The sequence below is a fragment of the Cyprinodon variegatus genome, unplaced genomic scaffold, assembly GCF_000732505.1.
Source record: "Cyprinodon variegatus isolate N-32 unplaced genomic scaffold, C_variegatus-1.0 Scaffold1128, whole genome shotgun sequence".
NCBI lineage: Eukaryota > Metazoa > Chordata > Actinopteri > Cyprinodontiformes > Cyprinodontidae > Cyprinodon > Cyprinodon variegatus.
The window spans coordinates 65,473-79,779 of NW_015151581.1; the positions used below are offsets into that span (position 1 = coordinate 65,473).

Consider the following 14,307-nt stretch of genomic DNA (forward strand, 5'->3'; position numbering starts at 1 on the left):
TTTTTTCTTTAGTAGTTTATATTTTGTAGTCCAGTACTAGTAGGGGCTTCGAACGGCCCTGTATAGGGTTGGCCCCATGCTGTACTGTTTTGTTGTTTTTGATCGGCTCACCCATTCCAACTTTCTGTTGATACTTTGTTTTGTTCTTTTTCTCTTTTCCTTTCTTTTGGACACGGAAGCTGAGGATATTTAATTCTGTTTTTTTCTCTACATCAAATCCCCACAGCTGTCTTGAGAAAGAGGGTTTTTGAAAGAGAGTAAACTACAAAATAAATAAAAATAACTTATTTTGTACTCTCAGTTTGTCTGTGTCCTCAAATATGTTGTGCCATTGTACTCCACAGTATGAAGCTGCATGACATTTCTAGCTGTGGTGGGATGATCATTTTTTTCCTGATAATTTTCCAGCAGAAACATCATACACAACTGATTCTGATGCATCCTTAGTTATCTCCTGCTCAGTCAGAATGCAACGCATGTTCTTTGTAGAGACTAAAAAATTCCAGGAGATCAACACCACACATATGCCATATTGGCCCGATAACTTTACCTGATCTCCCGCTCTGCTCTATACAGATGCTCTGTCTGCACTGATGAAGTTTTTCTCAATCAGGCACACAGACCTTGAAAGTAGGGCAGGGTGACAAACTGGATTTTTACCGATACAGTCATTCACTACGATAACTGGCGAAAATTTTCCCATGTCAGTTAAATAAAGAAACTTCTGCTGTTTTGCCTGTGTAAGCTGGTGTCAGGTATTTCCTTCCCCTTTAAGACGCTGCAGCAGGTGTGTAATCATGTGACTCCACCCATCCAGTCAGAAAGAATGAAGAAGCATCTAACACAGCTGTAAACAAAATTACATCAGTCGATCCCGTGGCGCCGAGTGAGAGCAGAAATGAGGCTGCGCGCGCTGAGAAGAATTCGAGAGACCATTGTCAGAGTAGAGTGTGCAGTTGACTGGTTTTGAGTTAGGGTGTGAGAGTTTAAATGATGCACATTCTTCTCACTGCACGCTCGGGTCGGTGGCAGCAAAATTATGCCATAGATATTGAGAAAAGAACACAAAATGCAAAGATTGTCTGAAAACTTTGTGGATTATCCAAAATAAAGATCCATCCTCAACCACCTACAGCACACCCATGCTATTGATTTCAAAGATGTGCAAAATGCTACATTACCTTAGCACAAAAATTTGACTTTGATATGTAATGCGTAAGCAACACGTAATGTGATTTATTCAATAAATAATTTCTAAATGTATCAGTTGCATTTGCAAATGCCTTTATTTCTGATAGGAAATACCTGTCAGTTTTACCTCATTATCGAGGTAAAACTGACCAATTTATAGTGATATTAGTTTGAGGTCATATCACCCAGCCCTACTTGAATGGTCATTAAAGTTCCTAGGAATGTCATCTGATTATTCAGACTAAAAGCATACTCTATATTATACATGCTCCCAATTGACATGTAAAAATATCCATTCATAAATACGAATTTCTGTCAAAAGTTTGTACCAAAATGTTTGGAGAATGAAAAATTTTGAAAGTATTGTTTATATATATTGTCAAATTAAATCTTGATGTATTTCAGCTGTTTCTTTAGAAGCATCAGTGAGTTCCTCGTCATACCGCTGAGAGTCTGACAAGATGTCTTCATGTCTTTGGACTCTAAGCTCATAATTCAGCCACTCTGAAAAACATAACTGGACAAAAACAAAGGTTCATTAGTATTGGAGTCAGTCATGAAAACTAATCAGTTAAAAAATTATTTTTAATGGCCAAAGTTTATTGCAGAAAAGAAACTCTTCAATATCTCAAGCCAAAGTGTCATGCTTAACTTTCTTAAATGGTGAGCAAAACTTTTCAATGCATGTAAATCAGAATAATTCTTACTCTGAAAACTGAAGTTTAGATTTGCTACTTGAAAAATTTCCGTAAATGTTGAAATCCATAAATACAACAAGAAGAGGTGCAGCTTCAGTTCTGAGCTTCGCACAAACCAATAATTCAGCAACACTGAACGAGAGATTCGATCTCACCCTAAACTGTGGCATCTGCTCCAGCTGCTGGAAGGCAGCATGCTTCCAGAGATTCAGGACAGTCTTCTTCCAGTTACTTAGGTCATGTGTGATGCTGCTCCACAGGGGGTCTGAACCATCCTGCTGTTCATCAGGGCAAACAGATCCAGAGCTTCTTCTGGCCTCAGGGAACAACCTTGGAATGAGATACAACAGCTGGACAAAGACAACAAAAAAAGAAAAACATAGCAATTTAATTTTCATAGATGTGCAAAAAAAACCACAATAATAGCTCTGAATTTTTTCAGGCTGACAGTGACAGAAGCAACAGAAATTGTACCTTTTTATAAAGGCTGCTTGGGATATACTCCTGCTGCTGCTGCTGTGGAGATGGTGAGTCTCCTCTGCAGAGTCCATAGCACACAGCAGCCACACCGAGCCTGGTAAAAACCAGAGAAGAACAGCAGAGGTGTCAAGTAACAAAGTACAAATACTTAATTACTGTACTGAGGTAAACTTTTTAGGTATCTATACTTTACTCCATTACTTATTTTCCTTCCTACCTCTGACTTCTACTTATTACATTTTCAAACAAGTATCTGTACTTTCTATTTCCTTATATTTTTAAAACAAACGTTACTCATTATTCTTGGCTACGGTTTAATGTTTATAAATATTCATTTCATGTCATGTGCTCCATCCAATGCAGATCATTGGATCCATGCACATCTAGTGAAAACTAGTGTAATTGGATGAGTCACATAACGCAAACACTCATTGATTAGCTAAAGGAAATCATCAGAAGCAAGCAGGTGTTCTTCAAACTGTAAACGTGAATTGTCTATGCCATGCTACAATGTTGGATGCAGAAAAAGATGTTGAAATGTCTAAAAGTTCGGACACAGCAAGAGCGTATCGGGAGATGGAGACCAACCAGACCTCCCTCATCCTTGGTCCTATCTCAAAGGACTTTTTGAAATGGTCGAAAAATTGAGCTTTCAATTCACATAGTGGCATCTGGTAGTTTTTTTTAAAGGTTACTTTATACTTTTATACTTTAAGTAGTTTTTGGAGCACATACTTTTTCACTTTTATTTGAGTAAAGAGGTCAAGTTGATACTTCAACTTTTACCAGAGTGTTTTTAAGTATCTATACTTCTACTTAAGTAACAATTGTGTGTACTTTTATCACCACTGAAAACGGTGAGACAAAGCTCTATCAGTCTGTGATTACTGCAGACTGACAGCTTATTGAAATGTAAATTGTAAACATTCTTTTGTTTTAGTCACATAAATAAACTTTGCAGTCTTTGCACCAAGAAGCATGAATATATTCTCAGAAACACCTTAATTTTAAACTAAAAAAACAAAGGGTGTTGGATGAGCAGATTAATTCTAGACAAGTCAGATTTAATTATTAATAATGTTGAAAAGCCGTAGATTATCACAGGTGTCCATAATTAGCTGTGTGAAGGGCTCATAAAGCTTTGTTCATGCTTGACGCGCCCACGCCCCTCCGGGCGGACTCCATGAGGACAGGATTTCCGCACAAAGCACCTAGGAAAATTTGTAACTACGAGGATGGATCCATGTGAAAAACATGGAGAGCAAGCAGCAGCTCCTGCTGGCAAGGGTTCACAAATGTAAACATCTACAGACATCCTGTGATTTAAGTCTATAAATAAAATCACTATCAACACATTGTGAAAAAGAAACTGCTGTGGCTCTCGAACGACATGAAGAGGCTTGATAAATTTGTAAACGGCTGTGTTTTCTACTTCCTCGTGTTGTGTGGAGGTGTCAGCTTGCTGTTTCTGCTGAACATGCCCTGCCCCCCAGAGTCAGTTGGGACAGGGGAAAAGCCGCACACAATATAAATGCTGCAGACACTGTGACGGGTGGCTCAGTTTCCACAGAGAAAAGACGCCCATGCCATTGAAGAGCCACAGCAATTTCTTTCCTGGAGTTTTTCCCCAAAAAATGTTGATATTAATATTTATTGGTTAAATCAAGGGATGGCTCTAGATATTTACATTTGCAAACCTTTGCAACTTCACCACGCAGAACTTGTGGAAGCAGGAAGCATAAACCAAGCTTAAAGGAGTATGTGGAAGCAGCCATAGCTCTGCAGGAGAACATCTCCAATGGAAGAATGAGGAGAGAGATCTGTCTGTTCAGAGATCTCACTGACCTGCTGACACAGGATGATGCCTGACTTATTCACTTCTTTAGAATAATTTATATTATAATTCAAACTAAAATGTTTACCAATACATTTGAAACAGGTGAAATTATCTCCACAGGCAGCTGCTTATAATTTGTTTATTTATATCACTTTGCAAATCACTGCCTCTATAAACACAATCTACCTGATTGGCTTCAACAGAACCTTTTGGTAAAACCCCTTGATACATCTGCTGCTGTGAATCAGCATTAATTGATGAACTGAACTGAATGACCTTACCTGACAGAGAAGAGCATGTTGATGTGTGTGTTGCAAAGAACTGCTGAGCTGAGAGCATCAGCCAAAGGTACTGGCTGATGTTGCCTGTGTGGCACCAGCTGAACCAGAGGACCTTCTGCCATGGAGGCCTGAATGTGGACCATGAAGGCTGCCAGGCCAAGAATGTGTAAAGCACTCAATGAAGCTCCCTTTAGGTAGAAGAAGTAATAAATAGAATCAGCTGAACTTCCTTGGAAACAGAAGAATAAACTGAACCTGGCTGTCTTTGATTAACTTTCCAATTAGAGTGTAAATAACTGAATCAGACTTGACAGAAGATGCCTTTTTTTAAACTGCCTTGAGACTAAATGTGTAGTGAATTGGTCAAATATAAATACAGATAATTAAATTAAAAATTTCCTGCTTTATATAATGTTGATATGTTATCAGAGAAGGAGCAGATAGCACAGTGAAGTTTAAATGTTGATTTATGTACCTGATTGTGAAACAGGTCCCAGAGTCTGTGTGCTACGCTGGAGAGAAGGTGTCTGTTGTCAAGCAGCAAGCTGACAAACCTGCAGCCCCACGAACACTGTCTGAAAATGTAAACAAATATGTCCAAATCAATTAGCATTAAATTGGTTTAAAAAAACTATTTAAGATAATTAATTGATTATATTGGTGAGTTTCAACACCAAATTCATAAAGGAAGAAACTATTTCTTTTTCTAGCTCTTTTTTTCTTTACTTTAAAAATTCAATCTAATTATTTCATCAGTTTTTAATCATGACGAAAAGAAAATGTTTTAAATAATACAACCATTTCTACATTAGGAAAATGTAAAACCGTTTCTGAGTCATAAAAAGTATTTAGAAAAAATGTGCAATTAAAAAGGTTCATTTTATAATCTTCAAAATAGATTAAATTACTGTATTTACTGTGAGATGAAAAAAAGATTGATCCCTTTCTTAAAACCAAAAAACAGCCAAATATTTCTGAACAGTTGAATTTAGAGGGAGTCTGTTAAAGTAAAGAAACCCACTTACTTATTAGGAGGATTTCCTCGAGAAGCGTTCAACAGGCTTTGGCAGAAAGTTCGCAGGATTAAATTAACAACCTGATGATAAAAACCAAGAAATCTCTGTGATCACAACTTTAAAACACAACTTAACCAGTTCTTTGTTTTTCAATCAAAGCCTACTTTTACATGAAGCTCAGGCAACTGGGTGCAGTCTGTATTCAGCGTGACAACTGTTTGCCTCATGAGCTCATCAGGGGAACCAGGAAAGATGACGCTTAAAGTGTGGGAGATCCTGGACAGCTGAGCTGACATCTCTGAGAATAAACAACCAGCACTGATTACTGATTACCTACTGATTATTGTTGACAGAATTGTTTGAGTGGGACTACATACCTCCATTGTTTCCTCCAACAACCAGCTCTGTGAAGTCCCTCAGCTGAACTTTCAGGATGTCAAATGGATCTTCTTTAGTGTCCGAATGTGCAGCAGTCTCTGAAAAACAAACAAACAAACAAACATCATAAACACCTGAATTTAAACTGTAGACGAATGCATCACCTGTGATTCAGAGGGTTCATTAGAAAATGCCTACTGTTTTGCTGCCTTTGTTTTTGACAGGACTCCACATACGATGAATACTGGGCAGCTGGGATCTTATCTGCTCTGAATACAACAAACAAATGAAACAATAGACAGAATCCACAGAAAATATAAAGGGATTCATCAGGAAAAACACAAAGTATTCAAAAAAAATATATTTTAAAATGCATAAAAAAACCAAACTTAAAACACAGCATGATTAAAAACTTACTTTTTCAGAGCTTCAATGAAATTCATCTGCGCATCAGGTTTTAGTGGGAGCTGAAATAAAGTAAATATAACTTTAAGTGTTTCACGCAGGAAATGCGGACTATGTGGAAAATACTCACCACTCTTGGCTTGAGCAAAGCAGGAAGGAATCGGGTTAAAAAGTATGGCCTCCGGAAAATACTGTAAGGAGAAAGAGGAAGTTTGTTCATTCATTTTGAATATTTGTTATTATATACGCGTCATTTGGCCTTTATGATGCTCTGAACTGATTTGGTGTTGCGTTCAGTCAGGATTAACTTTGTCGCAGGGATGGTCTGACGACACCATGGTCAAATGTTGACACACAATATCCAAGTTGTATGTAACAAACATAGACATAACAGGAGATGTAATAATAAAAAATAAAAAAAACCTGAGTAAAGACATTGCAATCCTCTGAATATAAGTGGGATTATTTTAGTAGTACATTTTCACACCTATACCACTTATTTATCAATGCAGAAACTGAGCTATAAGTAAGTCAATTTTCCCTCGATTTGAACAGCTCAGCAAGACAATTTTCCAATGGGATAAGATGATTACATCTGAAATAATCATAAAAACAAACCATCATCTTATTTCAAGTGCATATCCATCTTATAGGGGCAAAAATACACATTTCATTGGCAGATCAAATTAAGGGCAAAGACACTTATTCAATTTTAAATGTTAAACTTATTTTCAGATCTGTTCTTGATTCTTCCCTTCTCCCTACTTTATCTAAGCAGATATGAGTTTTTAAAAAGAACCTGACTGTTTAAACAAACTATAACTTATAAAGTGCAATACTGCCTTCTATTTACCAGTCTTTCACATAAAGTGGAACAATATAAATTTGCTAAATTGAATCGAACATTATTAGCGTTGAGCCAGTATTATTGTTGAGATAGACTTGCATTTAGTGTAGCTCTAGCTGCTCTTTGACCTCTTGTGATGTCCATTATTTTATTTCCATTATTGCTTTATCCTTTCAAATATCATTCAGCACTTGCATCCCTGAATTTCTTCCATCTTTGTGTCATTGTGATGTGAGGATTCACCTGGCCTCCATGACGGTAGCAGAGATCCTGCCTGTGCTTTCAAACAAAGACACTGCTTTTTCCACATCCTGTGCAGCCTGGCACTGAGGCAGCAGAAACACAGATTATAAAGCTGGTAATCAACACTTATATATATATATATATATATATATATATAAAAAAAACACAACATCAAAACTAAGTCTGACCACTGGGGGTCGCTGTTACCTGCACTGATGCACCTCCAGAAGAAACATCTTCATACAAACCCATGTCCTCCACCGGCTCCTGCATGAACAAACAGACTCAGCACCATTAAAGACAGACATCCATCTATTCAGGTGTTAAACTCCATCTAAATAAAGAAAAACCTAAAATGAAAGAAGATAGAATGACCACAGATGTGTTTTACCTTGAGGTCAGCAAGCCTGGTCTTTGCCAGAGTGATGTACTCCATGAGGAGGCCACGGTGTTTAGCAGGAACATAAGGAGGATGAAGGATATGAACCTTTAGGAGGAAATTAAGTCAGGTTCAGAAGTCAGAAATTAAGTTACAGCTTCATTGCACTTTGAATAAGAAGTTAAAAGTTTTTGCTCGATTAGTTTATTCCCTTATGATTTAAGAAAATAATGTTGAAGCTCCTCTCAAAATGTAGGTTTAATTGAATCTTTTTTTCATCCATCAGAAAGTCTCTGACTGGAAATAAGATTCTTTGAGAGTCTTTCTAAATGATGAAAAACATTTCAGCTTTATACAACTAATAATTGTGGTCAATTTACAGATACTATTTTTAGGGGAATAGGACTTCAAATATATAACGTGTCTTGCTCTTGAACATTTGTCAATAACTAAATAATGTTAAACAATAAACTTTGGCCAAAGTCAACTGGCCCTTTTAACTTAATGATGCCAAAGTGGCCATATATAAATAATTATGACATCGCAAATGTGGAGGAATTGGAGGAACTTAATTTTACCAAATCGAAAAATCTATCTAGTTCAAATAATATGCACCCTCTAATGTTGACAGTGTGTTTTATTCCCCTAATGTATGTTGAAAAACCTAATGTATGTCTTTAGGTTGTCCTGCTCCTCAAAACAAATAAACATCTTAGGTTTCTGAAAGCAAATGAACTTGACTCCATTCATTCAGGGAATTAATTTCACCTTAAGATACTGTGGAGGCTCAAAGGGCACCAGGTCAGAGAGGAACTTCAGCAGAAACACGAGAGACTTCTTACTGCTAGCATGGCAGCCAGTAGAGCCGCAAAAGGACATCTGAGGCAGAAAGGCAGAAAAAAATCCTTAATCAACCTTAAATGATCAGATCCACATCCCACCAAACAATTACCAAACCTTAAAAAAAAATTAAATTGATAAAAAAAGAAAAATGCATAAAGAGAAATTAATACAGTGCAGCTTTAGAGTTTTAAGAAACTTATACATGCAATCTTCTTTTTTGGTTTTGTGTGTGGAGCATCTTAAAAACTAAAGTTTCATGACACCTAGTAAAATCAAACACTGAATTGTACGTATAGAAGTTAAGCTAGAGCTGAGATTCTGTGTTTGTCTGCAGCATTCCCAATTTATTTCCCTTCACATACCAGTGATTTTGTTGATGGGGTTGCTCGTTCTCTGCTTGGACAATGTAGCCTCTTCGAAAAAGATAAACTCTAATAATAGAAAGCTGGCTCCCTGGTTTAATGCAGAGCTGTGTGCTCTGAAACAAAATGCTAGGTAACTGGAGAGAAAATGGCGATTCTTATATGTCTACAGGAATCCTATCTAGTCTGGTAAAAAAACAAGTTACTGCTGAACAGGATGACCCTTCGTATAGCAAGAGCAGCATATTTCTCTTCATTAATAGAGGAAACTAGGTATAATCTTAATTACTTTTAATACAGTGGCAAAACTCACCCAGAGCCATAGATCTGTTGAACCGTCTATCTCACCTGCTCTAAGCAGTAATGATTTGATGGGATTCTTTTAAATAAGATTGATACCATTAGCGGCTGACTAGCTCAAGTGGTAAGTCACCCAACCTGCAAACAGGAAGCATGGTTTTGTATCCCAGCTGGTGGAAATGAGGTGGCAGTGTCGGTCCTGACGCCTGCTTTGGGGAGTGGTGCCCTAGTGGTTAGGGCATTGCACTTGGAATCCTGAGGTTCTGAGTTCAAACCCCACTCCCACGGACTGCTACCTTGGGTTCCAAATTCCAACCAAATTATTTGTCTTCCCTCTGACTTTTACCTCGATTTTAAGAGCGATTAACATATCCGTTACAGAGACATATACAATTTGGTTTTTTAACTCATCACAGCACAGAAACAGCTCTGGATAAAGTCACTAATGATATTCTCATGGCCTTAGATAAAGGACTTGTATCTGTACTTGTCCTGTTCTATCTCAGTGCTGCATCTGACACAGTTGATCATAATGTTCTTTAAGTAGGACTTGAATATTTTGTAGGAATTAAAGAAACAGCATTAGGCTGGTTGACATCTTAATCTGACAGATTTCAGTTTTTCACATTAATGATAAATCTTCTTCATGCTCCAGGGTTATCTGTGGAGTACCACATGGATCAGTGCTAGGACCAATTTTCTTTACTATATATATGCTCCCAATTGGTAGAATTATTAGAAAGCAATTAACACAATATGCAGATGACACTCAGCTATATCTGTCTATAAATCCAGATTAAACTAACCCATGACATAAATTACAGGCATGTCTTGAAGATATAAAAACCTGGATGACTCTTAAGTTTCTGTGACTGAATGCAGACAAAACAGACGTTATAGTCTTTGGACCACTGTCTTTAAAATAGAAGCTGATTAGTCAGTCACCTCATTTGGATGGATTTAAATTGATCTCAGATAATAAAGTAAAAAATCTAGGTGTTATCAGGACCTGTTATCAAATCCCATATCAAAGAGGTTTCTACAAATTTCTTTCATCTGCCGAATATTGCAAAAATTAGAAATATCCTGTCCAGGGGTGATGCTAGTCCGTGCATTTATTACTTCAAGGCTTGACTATTGTAATTCTTTACTATCAGGAAGTCTACAAACTGTAGTTAAAAGCCTCCTGATGAAAATTAAACAGAGGAATCATATTTCCCTTATATTAAGTTCTCTTCATTGGCTTCCTGTTAAATCCAGAATAGAATTTAAAAAACCTCCTTCTCACATATAAAGCCTTAAATGGTCAAGCTCCATCTTATATCAGATATCTGATTGTTCTTTATGTCCCTAACAGAGCACTTCGCTCTCAATCTGCAGGTTTACTAGTGGTTCCTAGAATTTCTAACTGTAGAATGGATCCAAACATATTTCAGTCTGATGGTGAATATTTTGCATGTTACCATAGCTACTGGTAACCTGGTCACCATAACCTACCCACACATTTCTGCACTGGTAAACCATCTGCTGCCTCCTGATCTACAGTTCCAGCTGTAGTTTTTTCAGTTCACCTACGTTTACCCTGAGTTTTGAGAAAAAAAAAGAACTACTTCTATTGTTCCTCCTGGAATAGTAGCGATCTCTGTTCATTGCGCCTTCCAATTAAATGTTTCCTCTGCATTTAACCCATTTAATGAAAAAAAGAAGAAAAAATTAAAATAAAAACAAGTTGATTATTTTAGGCGGTTCTTATTTTCAACTCTTTTTCCCTTTAAATGCTGAGATGAAGCTCTACGATTAAAAATGTACTTTAAGAAAGTCAGGAATTGTGTCCATGTTGCAGCTCTCTTATGAATGACATTAAAGCAAATTAAATTAGATGCATAACGTGGATGTAACCCTGTGGATGGACTCCTGCATCTAGAAAGGGATGAATGTGATGAGAGCTGTATGAATGTACAGTACATCTAAAAACGCAAAGGAAGCTGAGGAGTTGAGCTGAAACCTTGAACCAGTCGCTGTAAGACAGAAAGATGCCGGCGCCCTCCAGAGCTCCCTGTCGAGCCAACAAGAAGGCTGTGATCATTTTCTCCAGGTCATAGCCTTCGAACGCAGACTGCAGCAGTCGGGACAACAACTCTGGCAAAGAGACACGCAGTGGACACTTTAGAAAGTCAAACATCTGTGAATGCTGGGATAACATTATATATATATATATATATATATAACTAAAAAACTGGAGTTCCCTGCAAACATTGTCCATTTATAATGAGTAATAAGTGATTTTCAGCTATATATTCATAATGTAGATATTGTTTCTCTACAATTTTACCACAGTAGCTTGAATTCAGTCATGTTCTCCTGTGTTTACCTTTGAGGGGCTGAGCTGACTGATGATAAACCAGCAGGGAGGAGACAAAGCACAGGACATGTTTCCAGTTGACCTCGTGGGTTTCCAGGACCTGCTGCAGGTGTTGCAGCAGCTGCTCGACGCTAAAGATGGCAGCCAGCTGTGAAAGACATGAGAACAAAGCTTCATACGGTGACACCTTCTGCTTCCTCATGAAGAGCAAAGAAAAAAATCCCTATGAAGGAGTCCCAGTAGGTCCAACTATTTAAACATATAAAGAATATTCATTTGATATTTTAAGAAAGATTAGGAACTTCAATATTTACATGAACGGGGGGATAAAGAGCTGCAGAAAGGTCATCTGAAAACATTCCTCAAATAAATGTATTGCAGATATGATGTATTATATGAACATGTCAGTACGGTGTATTGCTTCTACATCAAGTGGAGGTAATAGTATTTGGTACAAGGCCCATTTGGCAGGTTTTCCTTCTTAATGTGTAATGAGGAAGTCATTTTTATCATAGCTTCTCTTTAACTTTCAGAGTCTAAAATAGAAATGCAGAAGAAAAATTGTTGATGATTTTGAAGAAAATCGAAACTTAATATTTGGTCCATAAACCTTTCTTTGCAGTTACAGACATCAGACGTTTCCATACAGATCTTCTCCAGATCCTTCGGGCTTTGGGCCTGCCTGCTGTGCAACACAGATGCCCAGCTCTCACCAAAGGGGCAAGTGGCGGCCTAGTGGTTAGGGCATAGAGCTTGGAATCCTGAGGTTGTGAGTTCAAAACCCACTACCACAGACTGCCACTTGATCTCTGAGCAAGACCCTTAACTCCTGAATGCTCCGCAGACGCCCCACGATGGCAGCATTTAACCACCTCTGCATTTAACCATCCCCTTGGGGATGGTTAAATGCAGAGGTAAATTTCTTCAATGTGGGATCAATAAAGTTCAATTAGTATTACTTCTCAATTGAGGTCAGATCTGGAGACTGGCCAGGTCCTTCAAATGCTTCTTACAGAACAACTAGTTAGTAGCCCTGACCTGTGCTTCGGGTCTCTATCATTCTTCATTGCCCTTTCTGAGGGAAGGAGATCGTTGGCCAAGATCACCTGAAACATGACCCTATCCATCCTCCTCTGCAGAAAAGTATCCCTAAAGAATGAGGTTTCCACCTTCAAATTGGAATTATTTCAGTGTTCTTAAGAGTTTTCCAGACGGCAGAGGTACCAAATTTATTGAGAACTCAGATCATTTACCTTGCAGTAAAGCGAGGTAAGGCTGGGGCTGGTTTTTCCCACAGTCCATCCATTCTGTAAGGTTACAGCATCAGATACTGAGGACAAACAAAATGTTTATGCTTCTAAAACTTAGGAGGCATGTCGGTCATTTAATACTATGATGGTTTCGAAAGGCAAAATCTTTTGTGGATTTTAAGATAAAAGAAAAAAGCTGCAGCCAAGTTTCAGGAAGAGTGAAAATATCAAACTAGAAACTTTGTGTTTTTACCTGTCAGTCGAGGGTTGTAGGTGAAAATCTGGGTGAGGCAGTGAGTGAAGAAACGCTGCAGGGCTTCTGGTGACACAAAAGCTCCACAAAGGGATGCGTCAAATGTCTGAATCCTGCAGCAAACAAACCGAGAGAGCAGGGAATCAAATTTCTACTCTTCACTCTAATGTTTCACATTTAAAGACTCTCTGTTAATTGATTTGAAATTTCCATTAGTTTATTTTTCCATTTAGCTTTTGATTTTCTGATTTTAAATTCTATTTTACTTTGAATTCCTTTTTAATGTTTGTTAGCTAGTTTAGTTTTTATCTTTTGAAAATGCTTAGTTACAGCAACCAGTAACTAGATTTCATATTAATACATTCTAAATAGTGTTGCACCGATACCAATACCAGTATCGGGCAGGTCCCGGATACTGTACTAAAATGGTGGTATCAGAATCGGTGAGTACCAACAAATAGAGCATCGATGCAACTTTGGGAGCCAAAGTTTATTCAACTATTGTCACTGATTCCAGGTAGGCAATAAAAAGTTCTACTGGATTCACTTTGTATTAGTCTGCTTCACAAAGATAGGCAGCAGCTTGACAAAGCCATGATGGCAATTATTTTACATCCAAGTAGTATGCAGTTCTTCATATATAAAAACACACACACCAATTTCAAACACATGGTATCGGTATCGGCCGATACTGCACAGCCAGGTATCGGTATCGGAGCCAAAAAAATGGCATCGGTGCAACACTAATTATAATAAAGACAAAGAAATTATTATAGCAGTTTCAGTTAGTTTTTCTTTGTTTTTACAAGGGCTAGTTTTTATTCTATTTGAGTTAACTAAAATGTTTTCAATTCTAGTTTTTGTTACTACATTTGTTTTATTTAAAGATAATAACCTTGGATATTATCTTTAACCTTCAAAACTGCTTGTAGGTTTGCTGTCCAATCACATCCTCTGTTTACCTTCTAACCTTTCTTTGTCTTCTGCCTAAAGCTCTCCTCCATCTGATCTGTACCCTCACTGTAGATCATGATGTTCTCTTAACACAGAATAGTCTACTTTGACTTCTGACTGACCTCAGCTACTCCAACACCACTGATGAGAAGCAACTGAGAGCTGATTCATGATCTCCTCCCAACCGTCATCAACACATTTAATCCCATATATATTTTTATATACACA

At 37.6% G+C, this 14,307-nt stretch overlaps 1 protein-coding gene across 1 annotated transcript in view; it reads right to left on the minus strand.

Moving 5' to 3' along the window:
- Positions 1-859: 859 nt before the first annotated feature.
- The window catches only part of LOC107101654 (Fanconi anemia group A protein-like), a 26,480-nt gene continuing 13,032 nt past the window's right edge, over positions 860-14,307 (minus strand). The window contains exons 10-29 of the mRNA XM_015400647.1: positions 13,126-13,238; positions 12,876-12,952; positions 11,632-11,770; positions 11,266-11,399; positions 8,524-8,634; positions 7,768-7,863; positions 7,584-7,643; positions 7,377-7,459; positions 6,417-6,477; positions 6,299-6,348; positions 6,080-6,150; positions 5,881-5,979; positions 5,668-5,801; positions 5,513-5,583; positions 4,963-5,062; positions 4,488-4,675; positions 2,364-2,463; positions 2,045-2,239; positions 1,598-1,708; positions 860-913 (exon numbers count right to left, since the gene is read on the minus strand). Coding sequence (XP_015256133.1) covers positions 860-913; positions 1,598-1,708; positions 2,045-2,239; positions 2,364-2,463; positions 4,488-4,675; positions 4,963-5,062; positions 5,513-5,583; positions 5,668-5,801; positions 5,881-5,979; positions 6,080-6,150; positions 6,299-6,348; positions 6,417-6,477; positions 7,377-7,459; positions 7,584-7,643; positions 7,768-7,863; positions 8,524-8,634; positions 11,266-11,399; positions 11,632-11,770; positions 12,876-12,952; positions 13,126-13,238 — 2,047 coding nt within the window. The remainder of the gene's footprint in view (positions 914-1,597; positions 1,709-2,044; positions 2,240-2,363; positions 2,464-4,487; positions 4,676-4,962; positions 5,063-5,512; positions 5,584-5,667; positions 5,802-5,880; positions 5,980-6,079; positions 6,151-6,298; positions 6,349-6,416; positions 6,478-7,376; positions 7,460-7,583; positions 7,644-7,767; positions 7,864-8,523; positions 8,635-11,265; positions 11,400-11,631; positions 11,771-12,875; positions 12,953-13,125; positions 13,239-14,307) is intronic.